We start from the raw sequence: 14209 nt of genomic DNA on the forward strand, positions 1-14209 counted from the left end.
TCTTAAATCTACCCTCAGAATTTGAGATCAGTAAGCTATATTGTCAGATAGTGGTGGCTTCTGTCATCAGTGTGATTTATAAAATTTTTAAGAAGAACATTCTCAAGAGGAAGAAATGTTTATAAGATTCCCCAATGAAAGTGATACTTTTGATTTTATTTGTTTATTTGCTTTTTTAAAAATTTAGTTATAGTTGGGCGTGGTGGTGCACACCTTTAATCCCGGCCCTTGGGAGGCAGAGGCAGGCGGATTTCTGAGTTCGAGGCCAGCCTGGTCTACAAAGTGAGTTCCAGGACAGCCAGGGCTATACAGAGAAACCCTGTCTCGAAAAACAAACAAATAAACAAACAAACAAAGAAACAAGTTTTAGTTATGAGAGTTGCCTCCCAGCCTTGGACGATAACCCATACTTTCAGCCTTTCCGAGTCCTCTGACTGCCTTACAGACACTCTCCCATCATCAGCATCTATTTTGAGGGAGCCTTTGTAACCTCCTTGCTCCTCCCAGGTGACTGCACAGGATGTGCGGAAGGAAAGTCCATTGCTCTTCAAGTTCCGGGCCAAGTTCTACCCAGAGGATGTATCTGAAGAACTGATCCAGGATATCACCCAGCGCCTGTTCTTTCTGCAAGTGAAGGAGGGCATTCTCAATGACGACATTTACTGTCCACCTGAAACTGCGGTCCTGTTGGCTTCTTATGCCGTCCAGTCTAAGTATGGTGACTTCAATAAGGAAGTGCACAAGTCTGGCTACCTGGCTGGAGATAAGTTGCTTCCCCAAAGGTGAGGTAGAGCCCTGCCCTCCTTTGACCTGGCTGACAAAGCTGAATAATCCCCACTCCACGGGGGCTGCCAGATAAGGGTTTTTTTTTCCCCCATTGAGTTCTGTCTAAAGACCGTGTTGTGCTGCTGAGACACATTTGCACATACTATTGTATCCTATTCTATTTCCGGTCTTCAAAAGGCTCTTTTCCCCTTTGCTCCTTGATATCAAAGCTCCATTACCCTGGGGATAGGTGCTGACGTAGAAGGAAAGATGAGTTGATTTGTTTTGTCCTCTCCCATGGTTCCATTTCTCTTTCACTGATGAGATTTTATTATAGAAATTCACAGGAGAGAGAGAAAATATGCAAACCACGGGCACCATTGTATAGTTTTCTGATTTTGTAAACTTCGAAGGTGAAAGCTTTTAAACACTTGATATTTTTATTTTAATATCATGACAATGCTAAATAAACAAGGCAAGCGTTGTCCTTGTTTTCTGGCTCAGGAAATTAAGATGCAGAGCTACTGACTCTGATTTGCCCTGTCTCCCATAGCAGATTTTTTTTTTGGCAGTACTGATCTGAACCCCCAATTTCTTTATTTATTTCTTTTAATGCACGAGGGGTTTGTTTCATTTTGTATCGGATGGCCATTTGTTTCCACAGGCTTTTAGATTAGAATAGGAGAAGAAAAATTAAGCTTGAGCTGTGGTGTGTACACACTCCACAGATGGTGTTAGGGATGGTAATTGTGCCCTGGGACTCTTTCCTCGTCAGTGGCATGAAGTCTGAGATGGCATATTTAAAGCATCTTGTTTAACAATCTAGTAGAGCTGTGGACTGGGCCTCTTGTTTTCCCTCAGAGTATTTTGTGACTACTTCCCTGATCTGTATGCAAAGCTGTCTTATAAACACCAACTGTTGGCTCCAAGAGGATCTAGGAGAGAATATTTTTGCCTCTCTTTACTGTTAGTTCCTCATCACAGACGCCTGTATATTCCTGTTGAGTTTGGAGATGCAACACATTATTAGCATTGTAGTTAATGGTATAAAGAGGATCTGGACTGTTTTGTTTTTGTTTTTTGTTTTGTTTTGTTTTGTTTTTTAATTCCAGCACTTGGGTTGCTGAGGCAGTAAAGCTAAGAGAGTTTGAGTCTAGCCTGGTCTACATAGTGAGTCCAGGACAGGAGAGCTGTATATAATAGAGAGAACCCATATCAAACAAACAGACAAACAAACAAACAGACCCTGCCTCAAACCAAAAAAAAAAAAAAAAAAAAGCCATATAGGTGACTAAAGAGGATAATTCCATTGTTCTGTTTAGTCATCTGTTCTTGGAGTTCTTCCTTTAGGAAGTTCGTTATGCCTGCTTCAGTGTGTTCAGTTCTAATTTTCAGTATGAATCCAGCAATACTTCAGTGGGCTAACTTCTCATTTGCATCAACTCTATAGAGAGCTAAGTGAGCCTTCCTCCCTTCCTGCCTATACGTTATTGACCACTCACTGTCTTTCTAGAGTCTTGGAGCAGCACAAACTCAACAAGGACCAGTGGGAAGAGAGGATCCAGGTGTGGCATGAGGAGCACCGGGGCATGCTCAGGTAAGCCTCCCCTGATAGCCATGAGCTTCACCGTCCTTGTAAGGAGAATGATGATGGTGTCTACAAAGAAGACAAATTATTAGGTGAATTGGTGGATTTTAAGAAAGAGAGACTAGGGATTATTTTGATATTTAAATATAAAAGGCAACCTTGAATCATTGTAAGACTGTGATTTATTTTAGGCATTTTTTTAAAATTCTTAAGAGCAAAGTTTTGATGCAAAGGACTGTAACTTGAAAAGATCATTAACTATAACATCAGGACTTTATTTCTATTATTTTTATTTTTATGCCCTCTCTGTCAGTATCTCTCTCTCTCTCTCTCTCTCTCTGTGTGTGTGTGTGTGTGTGTGTGTGTGTGTGTGTATGTGTGTGTGTCCACACGTCGTGCATACCTCTGCTTTATGCCAGGGTGCACATGTGGAGGTCAGACCAACTTTTGGGAGTCTGTTTTTGTCTACTCTACCATATAGGTCCCAGTATCTGAACTCAGGTTGTCAGGCTTGCTGGTCTATGACCAACTGACCCAACTTTCCAGCCCTAGGAATTCTTTAAAGAAATGATCTCATTATGCAGCATAGGTTGGTCTTGAACACACAGTATGGCTGATTATAGGATTACGGGCATGTTCCACCACTCCTTACATCCTAAACAGTTTTGAGTACAATGAAAAGGAAGGAAGATCAGGGTCTCCAGGAAGTTTCTGGTCACTGCTCCCCTAAAAATAAATGGGAAAGGAGCTCTCTAAATAGAGCATTTTATAGCTGTCTATTTGAGAAACAAATCTTATTTTTAAGAGGATGTCGAAATGCAGAGGAGGGAGAATATACTTTCTGTAACAGCTAATATTGCAGAGGTCAACAAGGGACAGACTGTTCTTACTCTTTAGGTTCCTGTCAGAAGTTTTTAGTTAACAGAAATACTGTGTTTTCTTGTTACTAATCACTTGCTTAAGTCCTTTCCATTTCCTAATCCTGCTACCAAGACCATTGCCAGAAACAGAGAAAGCTGGCTTTCTCTGTTGCTGGGTCTGCTATGGAAGCTCTACTTTGTGACAATACCCCTCTCCTATTCTGTATCATATAGGGAGGATGCTGTCCTGGAATATCTCAAGATTGCTCAAGACCTGGAAATGTATGGTGTGAACTATTTCAGCATCAAGAACAAGAAAGGCTCAGAGCTATGGCTGGGCGTGGATGCCTTGGGTCTCAACATCTATGAGCAGAATGACAGGTGTGTTTCGGACTTCTCTCACTTATTTGGATCACTCTTTTTTGTAAAGTTATATGAAAATATTTTATTTCTGTCTAACTCAATTATGAATAAAAATATAGCAGAACAAACATTGGCATTTAAATATCTTCAGTTAAGATTACACAAAATAGACATCAGAGTTTCAGTGCCCTGATAGCACTCTGGGATATTGTGGTATATTTAAGAGTCATATTTTTTTTAGATTTGTTTTTTATTAGATGTTTTCTTCATTTACATTTCACATGTTATCCCATTTCCTAGTTTCCTCTCCGAAAATCCCCTATACCCTTTCCAGTCGCCCTACCTTCCAATCTACCCACTCCCACTTCCTGGCCCTGGCATTCCCCTATACTGGGGCCTAGAATCTTAACAAGACCAAGGGGCTCTCCTATTTGGATCACTCTTAAACATAGGTGTCATCCCTTACCACAGAGCAAGACTATGTCACTTGAGTCCTACCTGTTATTTTTCTACCCAATTAAGTCCAGCCAAGATGATTGTACACCTTCCTTCATCCTATATTGACTAAGGTTGTACTGTCTATTATGATAGTCACTAGCTATATGTGACTATTGAACATTTGAAATACCATTACAACTGATATATGTCATAAACAAAACTTGCATACCACACTTTCAAGAACAATTGTGAGAAAAAAGTGCGAATCATCTTTCTGTACCTATGACAGAATACCTGGGAGAAGCCAACTTAAAGGAGGAAAGATAGATTTTGGCTTGTACTTTCAGAGTTTTCAGTCTGCATTTACTTGATGCTGCTGCATTGGGCCTGTATTAAGGTAGAATTTCATGGTGTAGAGCATATAATTGCTCACCTCCTGGTGTCTGGGAAATAGACAGTAAATGAGCAAGGGAGTGGAATTCCAATGTCTTCTTTGAGGGCATGTTCCCAATAATCTTTCTCCAACCAGGCCCTGCTCAAAAAGTTATGCCACCACTAATAACACCATTTTCTGGGGACCTAGCCTTCAACAAATGGCCTTTTGGGAGTCATTTAATATGTAAACCATGCTGAGTATGGTGATACCCATCTGTTATCCTAGCACTCAGAAGAGTCAGGTAGCAAAAATCAGGAGTTCAAAGTCAGCTTTAGCTTCATAGTTAATTCATGGCTGTCTTAGTTTAGAGTTATCATTGCTGTGATGAAACATCATGACCAACAGCAACTTGGGGAGGAAAGGGTTTATTTTCCTCACACTTTTGTATTCATCATTAAAAGCAATGAGGGCAAAAACTCAAGCACAGCAGGAACCCAGGGGCAGGAGCTGAGGCAAAGGCCATGAAGTCATACTGCTTAGGCTTGCTTCTCATGGCTTGCTCAGACTGCTTTCTTAGAACCCAATACCAACAGCCCAGGGATTGTACCACCCACAAAGTGGTCGGTCATCCATCAATCACTAAATTAAAACAATGCCCTACAGCATTGAGGTTCTGTCCTTTCAGATGACTGTAGCTTGTGTCAAGATGACATAAAACTAGTCAGCACAATGGCTATCCTGGGCTATGTGAGACCTTGTCCCATTCCCTTTCCCAGTCAAATATAATTCAAACCACAGTAATGTAAAATATATGTATAATATATTTTTAAAATGTTGACTTATATGCTTAAATGATAGTATTTATATTTATTGAGTTAGTTAAACCTTCATAATTAGGTCATTATATTTCCTTCTTATCCATTTTTATATAGCTACTAAAATTTATAAATGTTACCCTGATAATTTTTGAAGAGTGCTGACCTAGAATCTATCTTGTCAGGGTTCACAAAGTCCAAGTCCCGTGTTATAATGAAGTGACTTTTAGCCTATAAGCCTTGCTATCATATTGTCTTCTTTTCCCCTCGGTCTGCTCTTGGTAAGGATGAAATCATCAGATTGTTGTTTCATCCACTACCTGAGTTTTAGGGCACATTATTTATCTTTCCAAGTTTAACAATTTTGTATAGGTTTTCTGTTAAGTAGGGCCACAGATGCTCTGGAAGGTTCTTACAAGGTAATTGCTTCAACCCCAAGTGGAACAAAACAACTGGCACTAAGGGATAACAGTAGCTGAGTTTGACAATAGGTCTATCTCCTCAAGGGAGAGGTTTGTGTTAGGGGATAGAGTGGGGTGGGTGGTGGTGAGGGCAAGGCACTAAGGCTGTTTCCTTCTTGCTTTGCCTTTGTCATGATGTTGTTGGCCTCTGTTTCTTTCTACAGACTGACTCCTAAGATTGGCTTCCCGTGGAGTGAAATCAGGAATATCTCTTTCAATGATAAGAAATTTGTCATCAAGCCCATTGACAAAAAGGCCCCGGTGAGTGACTTCTCCTTCTGACTCTTCGCAGCAGCTTTCCCCCCCCCTCCCCCAAGGTTTAGGTAATATTAAGAGCAAACATGTCATTGGATTTATCTGTCTCTCCATTTTCTGTTGTGTGTCACATGTACAAATGAACAGGAAGCACAAATGGAAAGTAAAATATAAGAGGAAGTTGATGTTGAGAAGTGGCCAGGTGATATTCTATACTTGGTACCACTCTAGTACCAAACTCCCTCTGGGGGAGGGCAAGCTACAGGCAAGTCCTAAATGCTGTGCTTTGCCCATTGCCTCACCTTCCTGAGCCTCCCGAATGTACTCTTTGTGTAGTTGGCTTATATCTAATTGTGGAAAATGGCAGAGCCAGGACTTCAAACCCAAAGATTTACCTTACATTACAAATTTACCTTTTAAGACTATTTATTTATTTATTTATTTATTTATTTATTTATTTATTTTGGTTTTTCAAGACAGGGTTTCTCTGTATAGCCTTGGCTGTCCTGGAACTCACTCTGTAGACCAGGCTGGCCTCAAACTCAGAAATCCGCCTGCCTCTGCCTCCCAAGTGCTGGGATTAAAGGTGTGTGCACCACTGCCTCTGGCCTTAATTTAAAGTGACCTTTCTGCCTTTGGCCTCTGAGTGCTGGGATGACGTGCATGTACTTCTAGATCCTCTAAATTTTGTCTTTTTATTATTATATTTAGTTTATTAATTTATATAGTTTGTGACAATAATAATTAAAGAAGAGATAATGAATTTTGGGGAAAACACAAGGAAGTTGGAGTGATGTATTAGTGTTCACGTAGTAGTTCTGAATAAAATAAATAAAAGGCCAGCAGAAATGAAAGGCTTTTAAACAAATAATAATCAAGATAATTGAAGTTTAAGAAATTTAGATATTTGTGTACTTAATAGCCTGTTTCCCCATAACTAGAGCTCACTTAGCAGAGATTACAGAGATGGTTTAGAATCCTGTGGTGGACCTGTTGATGAGAATATCAATTATCTTATAGAAGAGGCCCTTTGAGATTCAGTAGTTAGATCTCTAGGTAGAGAGATATGACATTGTATGTTCCCATAAGAGTTAATCCAGTTGGGTCAGTCAGTCACCTGGCTAAGGGAGCGCTGGTCAGAAACGTGTAAGTTCCTTACCGCTGCCTTCTGAGAATAAGTAAGTAGGAGAAATAAGTATCTCTCTAATGAGGTGGTGTACTTTTTCTTCCCAAAGTTTCTCCTCCATAGTTTAGGCCCTATGAGCTGCCATGGGGTTCTGTTGGATCTGCTCATCTTATTGTATCCTGACATAGGAAAACAACCTTTCCTTTCCTTCTCTTCTGCAGTTTTGTTGTGATTTCGGACTAGATCCTATAAATACTTTCTATGGGGCTTTTGGCTTTTTCATACTTTCTGTAACAATCTCCCGGCCATGCAGTTACTTTCCCACCATGTGGCTAACTTCTATACTGACTTAATGCAAAGGTCCTGGCCTCTTAAGCTCCAATCTGTGAATCAGTAATGAACTTATTTTGAAAACTAAAACAAAATACTATTGCAGAAAAAGACACTTCCAAGAAAGTGTTTTAGGGTGTTTTTTCTTTAGATTTATTTTTCCGTTTTCTGTATTTATTTATTTTTTTGTGTGTAGAGGGAGTATAAAGTGTACAAGTGGAGGTCAGAGGACAACTTGCTAGATAGAGGTCTTTTCCTTTCACTGTGTTGTTTTTGGGGATCAAACTCTTATTATTAAGCCTGAGAGCTTAACTTTCTGAGCCATCTTGCTGGCCCCAGGGTGTTTTTCGTGAGCAGAGTTGGAGAAAAACTGTGGTTTGGAGGTAAGAGGACTGGTGTCAAAGAAAAGAATCATGGGTTCTACTCTTAAGTCTACCACTACTCTGATACCTGACTCTGCAAAAAATATTTCCCTTACTCTGGTAATTAATACTCCCAACTGGAATACAAATGGGTTAAACTATATCATCTTTCCAATACTTTTGAACTTAGCTTTATAGAAAGCTTTCCTCAAAATTTTATTTTTAAAGTTTATTATTATTATTATTATTGGTACGTGTGGGCATGCATGTGCCTGCTCAAGGGCACATGTCAGCCATCCTGCTAGCCCTAAAACCTTTGGTTTTCCCTTCAGGACTTTGTGTTCTATGCTCCCCGGCTTCGGATTAACAAGCGGATCTTGGCCCTGTGCATGGGAAATCATGAGCTGTACATGCGTCGGCGCAAGCCTGACACCATTGAGGTGCAGCAGATGAAGGCCCAGGCTCGGGAAGAGAAGCACCAGAAGCAGATGGAGCGGTAGGTGCTATATAGAGTGCTGGAATTAGGACGAGTGCAGTGGTAAGGAAGCTTTGGAAGGTTCCTGGCTTGCTTAGGGAGTGGAATCATCCCAGGACAAGGGACTTGTGAATTGGAAGGGAGGACACCCCAGATATTCAGTCTCAGCACAGAAACAGGCATCAGAAATCTTGGATTTCAGAGGTTGTAAGAGGGAGGAGCCTTTCATAGTTTCCTGTTGTCAATGACTCTCGTGCCATTACTGTGCCAGGTACATTATGGGTTGCTATTGGTTAACTGGCAAGTAGTATGGTAGTAGCTGAAGAGTCTGTACACAGTTGTACTTGGGTTGAGCAGAAACAAGCAGAGCCCTCAGAATTTCCCCTACAATGCCCTTAGTGTATTCAGTGTAATCTGAAGGTTAGGAGCAAGAGAAGTAGGAACTGAGATTCCAGTCTCTGACTTTCTGATCAGTATCTTAGGATTGTAGGTTATTATTTATCCAAAGAAGATAGACAAACAGTCAATAACATAAAAATATCCTTAATCATTACAGAAATGCAAATGAAAACCGTAATCAATTACCATTTTATGCTTATTAGTGCGGATATAAGAAATAAAATTGAAATATAAGTACTGGTGATGTTCTGAAAAATTAGGAATTCATGCATATTACTGGTGGGAGTATAAAGTGGTAGAAGCTAGTTCCTCAAAAAGATAAAATATAGAATTACTATATAATCTTGTAATCCCATTCCTAGGTAAAGTAACCCTCAAAAGAAAAGAAAAATGGATGTGCAAACTTGTATGTACACACGTGTTCACAATACCACTATATAGACACTTAAATGGTAGAAAATAATCTAGTTAGTACCAAGAGATAAATATATAAGTTCTAATTATACACAATAGAATGTATCTTCTAATAAGTATTTTGGTTTTAATTGTGTGCTTGTGAATGCACGTGCCTGAATGAGCACATTCCTGGAGTACAGGTGTATGTAGAGAGGCCAGAAGAGCTCATCAAATACCCTGAAGCTGGGATTAAAGGTGGTTGTGAGCTACTGCATGCAGGGCCTTGCAACCAAACTTTGATCATCTTCAAGACCAGCAATTGCTTTTAAACACTAATCTATCTCTCTATCCCATAGAATATATATTAATCTAGTTTATGTTGTTATAATAAATGACCTAACACACTGAGTACTTCAAAAATAAAGAGGGTGTTTTTACTCATGTTTTTTTGGATGCTGAGAAATCCAAGATAGGATGGCCAGATCTGTCAAGAGCCCCATATTGCGTTGTAATACAGTGGGCATGAGGATTCAGAAGAGATGGTAAAGTTAATTGTGACCACCTCTTCTCAGAAGAAGAAAAACCATCTTGTGAAACTTAACTCCTCCTGAGCATCCTTTTTGAAAGTGACTACCCGAATCATCTTCCACTCATGCCCATCTAATAAAAGTTTCACTGCCTTTCAGTGCCTTTACACTAAGGACAGGGTCTCTAAAACACGAACTTATGTAGGAGACAAACCATAGCAGAATAGTTTTTATCCATCTGTGCTGCAATGTGATATACTCTAAACATTATGCTTAGTGAAAAAAGTGTGAAGTATGACAAGTTATATATTATATATTCTATTTATATAATATAATCCCCAAATGAAGTACACACATACACACACACACACACACACACACACACACACACACACACACACACCAGTGTGTATTGGTGGCTTCTAGGTTCTGGAAGAAGTGAAATGTGGAGAAATGACTTCATATATGATGATTTAGAAGGTAAGAATAGCTTAGCTTGCTGGCACAAAGTTGTTACAAGTTCAAGGCCACCCAAGCTTAAATAGTGAGACCCTGTCTTAATGTAAATAAAAACAAAATGATCATATATTTCTTTGAACATTGAAACTGGTTCTAATGCATATATGCACACACATACACACATACACACAAATGCATGCGTGCATTCACACATACATACAACACATATGTAACTAACATTGATTTTACCCCCAAGCAGTAGAATTTAGACTCAAAACCCTGTGAATATGAGGCAAGTACTCTATAACTGAGCTATTTTGACAGCCCAGTGTTCTCATTTATTAAGAAAAATATTATCAAGATTTTGGGAGTAGTTTAGTGAACTAGGCCAAACCCTGTTAAACCTCACAGTAGAGTAACAACAAGAGTGAGGGATGTGCATACATATATATATGCTCAGAGCATCTTTCTCATACAGTCTGAGCAGTGAACAATTTCTCTTCTTGTGAAGTTGATATTCTAGTGGGAGAAGACAGATAAAGTAAACAAATTATTTAGCATATGCAATTGTGAAAAGTGTTGAGGAAAAGTGCGTGCCAAGCATTCTGAAAGGTCTCAGAGTAAAACATCTTGCTGCGGTGTAAGACTGCCTCCTAGAGGGTGGAGAGATGGCTCAACAGTTAGGACCACTTAGTGCTCTTGCTGAGAACCCAGGTTTGATTCCCTGAACCCACATGGCAGTTTTCAACCATCTGTAACTCCACTTCCACATCTATAACTCTGGCACCTTCTTCTGGATGCCATGGGTACTGCATGCATGTTATACACTTATATATGCATGGGAAACACACACACACACACACACACAAATAAAATAAAATAAAAATTAGTAAAGTCTTTAAAACAAAAAGATTGCTTCCTTGAATAGATAGTGAGGCCAGAAAAAGTAAATACTTATTCTAGATCTGCAATAAAATCTGAGAGGAGGGAACCCAGAGCTATGGTTGAAGGCAGACAAGGTTAGCCCTAGCCAATATTTGGAGCACAAAACCAAAACTTGCCTTTCTGTGAAGCTATAAGACAGTGTGCAAAGTTAGTAAATCATGTTACATATGGAAGGTGGAGAAGGAGAGCAAAGCCATCTAGTTGGTTGCTTGCCTTACCAGCATTCCCTTTTAAGCCTTGTGCGTTCAAGGTAAATGTACTGAGCATGGAAGCCTATGTGGAACTATGGTGTGATGACTCGGTTATATGAGAGTGTGGGGAGGCTGAGGCCTGAGAGACTTATTCCCTGGAACCCCTCAAGATTGCACGCAGCCTTGCTATCCTGTTTCACCCCTCCTTTTCTTCTCTAGTGCTCTCCTGGAAAATGAGAAGAAGAAGCGTGAGCTGGCTGAGAAAGAGAAGGAGAAGATTGAGCGGGAGAAGGAAGAGCTGATGGAGAAGCTGAAGCAGATTGAGGAGCAGACTAAGAAGGCTCAGCAAGGTGAGGCTTGTGTTCACTGTGCAAGTTGAGGCTCTTCAGATCCTCACCTAAGGTGGACATTCTTTTTCCCCCCGGAGCTGCAGAACAACACTACATAGTCTAGGTGTGGTACAGAATAATAATATAAAAAATATCAAGAAAAATCCTTAGAACCCTCACCTACTGCACCATGAAGTGGAAAATTCCCAGGAAGCAGGTTACTGTGCCATCTTCATCTCTGAGCCCTTCATCAGTTTCCTGTTTTTCTACCAGAGCTGGAAGAGCAGACCCGCAGGGCCCTAGAACTTGAGCAGGAACGGAAGCGTGCCCAGAGTGAGGCCGAAAAGCTAGCCAAGGAGCGTCAAGAAGCTGAAGAAGCCAAAGAGGCCCTGCTGCAGGCTTCTCGGGACCAGAAGAAGACCCAGGAACAGCTGGTAAAGTTGAATCCTGGGCTGGGTTGTGTGCATGCATTTTTCTTGCTTGACCCCTATACCCTGCTTACTGGTTTATAAATCCCTTTGCCTGCATACCTGTGTCTTTCTAGTTTGTATCCCAAAGATAATAGTACATTCAAAAGCAAGCTGCGGCATCACTGGTATGGCCCACACTCTTTCATAGGCCTTGGCTTTCATTTAATTTTTTTACATATAGATCTCAACCTGTAACCCAAGAAAGGAAAAGAGAAAGTACCTACTGGTGTTTCTTTAGCATCATTTCTTCTTCCCTTCCCTTCCCTTCCCTTCCCTTCCCTTCCCTTCCCTTCCCTTCCCTTCCCTTCCCTTCCCTTCCCTTCCCTCCCCTCCCCTCCCCTCCCCTCCCCTCCCCTCCACTTTCCTCCTCTCCCCTTCTTTCTTTCTTTCTTTCTTTCTTTCTTTCTTTCTTTCTTTCTTTCTTTCTTTCTTTCTTTCTTTCTTTCTTTCTTTCTTCCTTTCTCTCTCTCTCTCTCTCTCTCTCTCTCTCTCTCTCTCTCTTTCTTTCTTTCTTTCTTTGCCTTATGGAATTAAATCCCATACAGAATAATGTGACCAAATAAGCAAATTGGCAATCATGGAGGCCTAGAGACTGGTCAAAGGTCACAGCTATGTTTGATGAAGGTCTACAAACATTTCTGTCTCCATTGGAAAGATTCCCTCCCTGAAATCATGTGTTAAGCTAGGGATCTGTGACTTGAAAGTTAAGAATCAATGGCTTAAAATAGTCCCTTCCCTTGTAGTACTGGTGTGCTGGTATCTCTCAGGAAGAAGATGTCATGAGAAATTTGCCTGAGGGATAAGGGTGTGCAGAAACTTTTCCATATTGTAGAGGTTTTCTATGATATTAGTATTTATTAATTCTGGTAGCAGTCTTGGTGGAAGCCTAGGATAACAGTGAAGGGTTTGCTACTTCAAGCAGTGGCTTCCAAGCTTTGCTGAGGCCCCGCTGCATGCATATTTGGCAACATTAAAAGGGGAAGAAGGAAAGAAGAGAGACAGAGGGGCTGGAGAGATGTCTCAGCAGTTAAGAGCGCTGACTGCTCTTCCAGAGGTCCCGAGTTCAAATCCCAGCAACCACATGATGGTTCACAACCATCTGTAATGAGATCTGATGCTCTCTACTGGTATGTCTGAAGACAGTGACTGTGTACTCAAATAAATAAAATAAATAAATCTTAGGAGAGAGAGAGGGAGAGAGAGAGGGGGGGGGAGAGAACCAATTGTCTGCCAGGAGGCCTGTAGTATAGGAGGGGATCTCTGACCTATGAAGGAGTAAAGGGTGGAGTAATTTGGTTAAAAGTCACTAGGTCAGCAAGAAATGGAGCAGCCGGTTTCCTACCAGTTTATCAGAGGAACTGGGGTTACAGGCATCTGGACCCAGAAAACCCAAAGGTCAAGCTCTCAAGGCTTCTAATATGCCTGTAGGCTTCAGAAATGGCAGAGCTGACGGCACGGATCTCCCAGTTGGAAATGGCTCGAAAGAAGAAGGAAAGTGAGGCTGTGGAATGGCAGCAAAAGGTAAGATACAGAATCCAGGCCAAAGCACTGTGGGAGATACTATGCTATATGTGTATATTCTAGTTTCTTACATTTCTTAGATTTAGACTCCCCATTTTTTGATGCAAACCATTTTTTATTAGATATTTTCTTTATTTACATTTCAGATGTTATCCCCTTTCCTCATTTCCCCTTTAAAAACCCCCTATCCCCTTCCCGCACCCCCTGCTCACCAACCCACCCACTCCCGCTTCCTGATCCTGGCAGTCCTGGGGCATAGAGCCTTCACAGGACCAAGGACCTCTCCTCCCATTGATGACTGACTAGGCCATCCTCTGCTACATATGCATCTAGAGCCATGTCCTAACTATTCGTCCTAACTGGCATCTACCTCTTACTAGACGTGTCTTTCAAGGTATGATTGGGTTGCCACAAGATACCTGATCTGACTGCCAGTCCTCTTTCTGTCACTGAACAGGCCCAGATGGTACAGGAAGACTTGGAGAAGACTCGTGCTGAGCTGAAGACTGCCATGAGTACACCTCATGTGGCAGAGCCTGCTGAGAATGAACATGATGAGCAGGATGAGAATGGAGCAGAGGCCAGTGCCGAGCTGCGGGCTGATGCTATGGCCAAGGACCGCAGTGAGGAGGAACGTACCACTGAGGCAGAGAAGAATGAGCGTGTGCAGAAGCATCTGAAGGTAAGCAGGCAGGGCCAACAACAGTCAGGGAGACTGTGAGTCACTAGCCTATTACTCTCCACTCGTACAATCAGAA

At 41.1% G+C, this 14209-nt stretch overlaps 1 protein-coding gene across 1 annotated transcript in view; it reads left to right on the forward strand.

Annotated features, from left to right (window-relative positions):
• Msn (moesin) overlaps positions 1 to 14209 on the forward strand; it is a 72509-nt gene that overhangs the window by 55972 nt on the left and 2328 nt on the right. The window contains exons 4-12 of the mRNA NM_010833.2: positions 508 to 782; positions 2279 to 2362; positions 3448 to 3594; positions 5831 to 5927; positions 8072 to 8235; positions 11351 to 11481; positions 11734 to 11894; positions 13359 to 13451; positions 13909 to 14133. Of these exons, the coding sequence (NP_034963.2) occupies positions 508 to 782; positions 2279 to 2362; positions 3448 to 3594; positions 5831 to 5927; positions 8072 to 8235; positions 11351 to 11481; positions 11734 to 11894; positions 13359 to 13451; positions 13909 to 14133 (1377 nt within the window). The remainder of the gene's footprint in view (positions 1 to 507; positions 783 to 2278; positions 2363 to 3447; positions 3595 to 5830; positions 5928 to 8071; positions 8236 to 11350; positions 11482 to 11733; positions 11895 to 13358; positions 13452 to 13908; positions 14134 to 14209) is intronic.

This window comes from Mus musculus, chromosome X (assembly GCF_000001635.26).
Source record: "Mus musculus strain C57BL/6J chromosome X, GRCm38.p6 C57BL/6J".
NCBI classification, from domain to species: domain Eukaryota; kingdom Metazoa; phylum Chordata; class Mammalia; order Rodentia; family Muridae; genus Mus; species Mus musculus.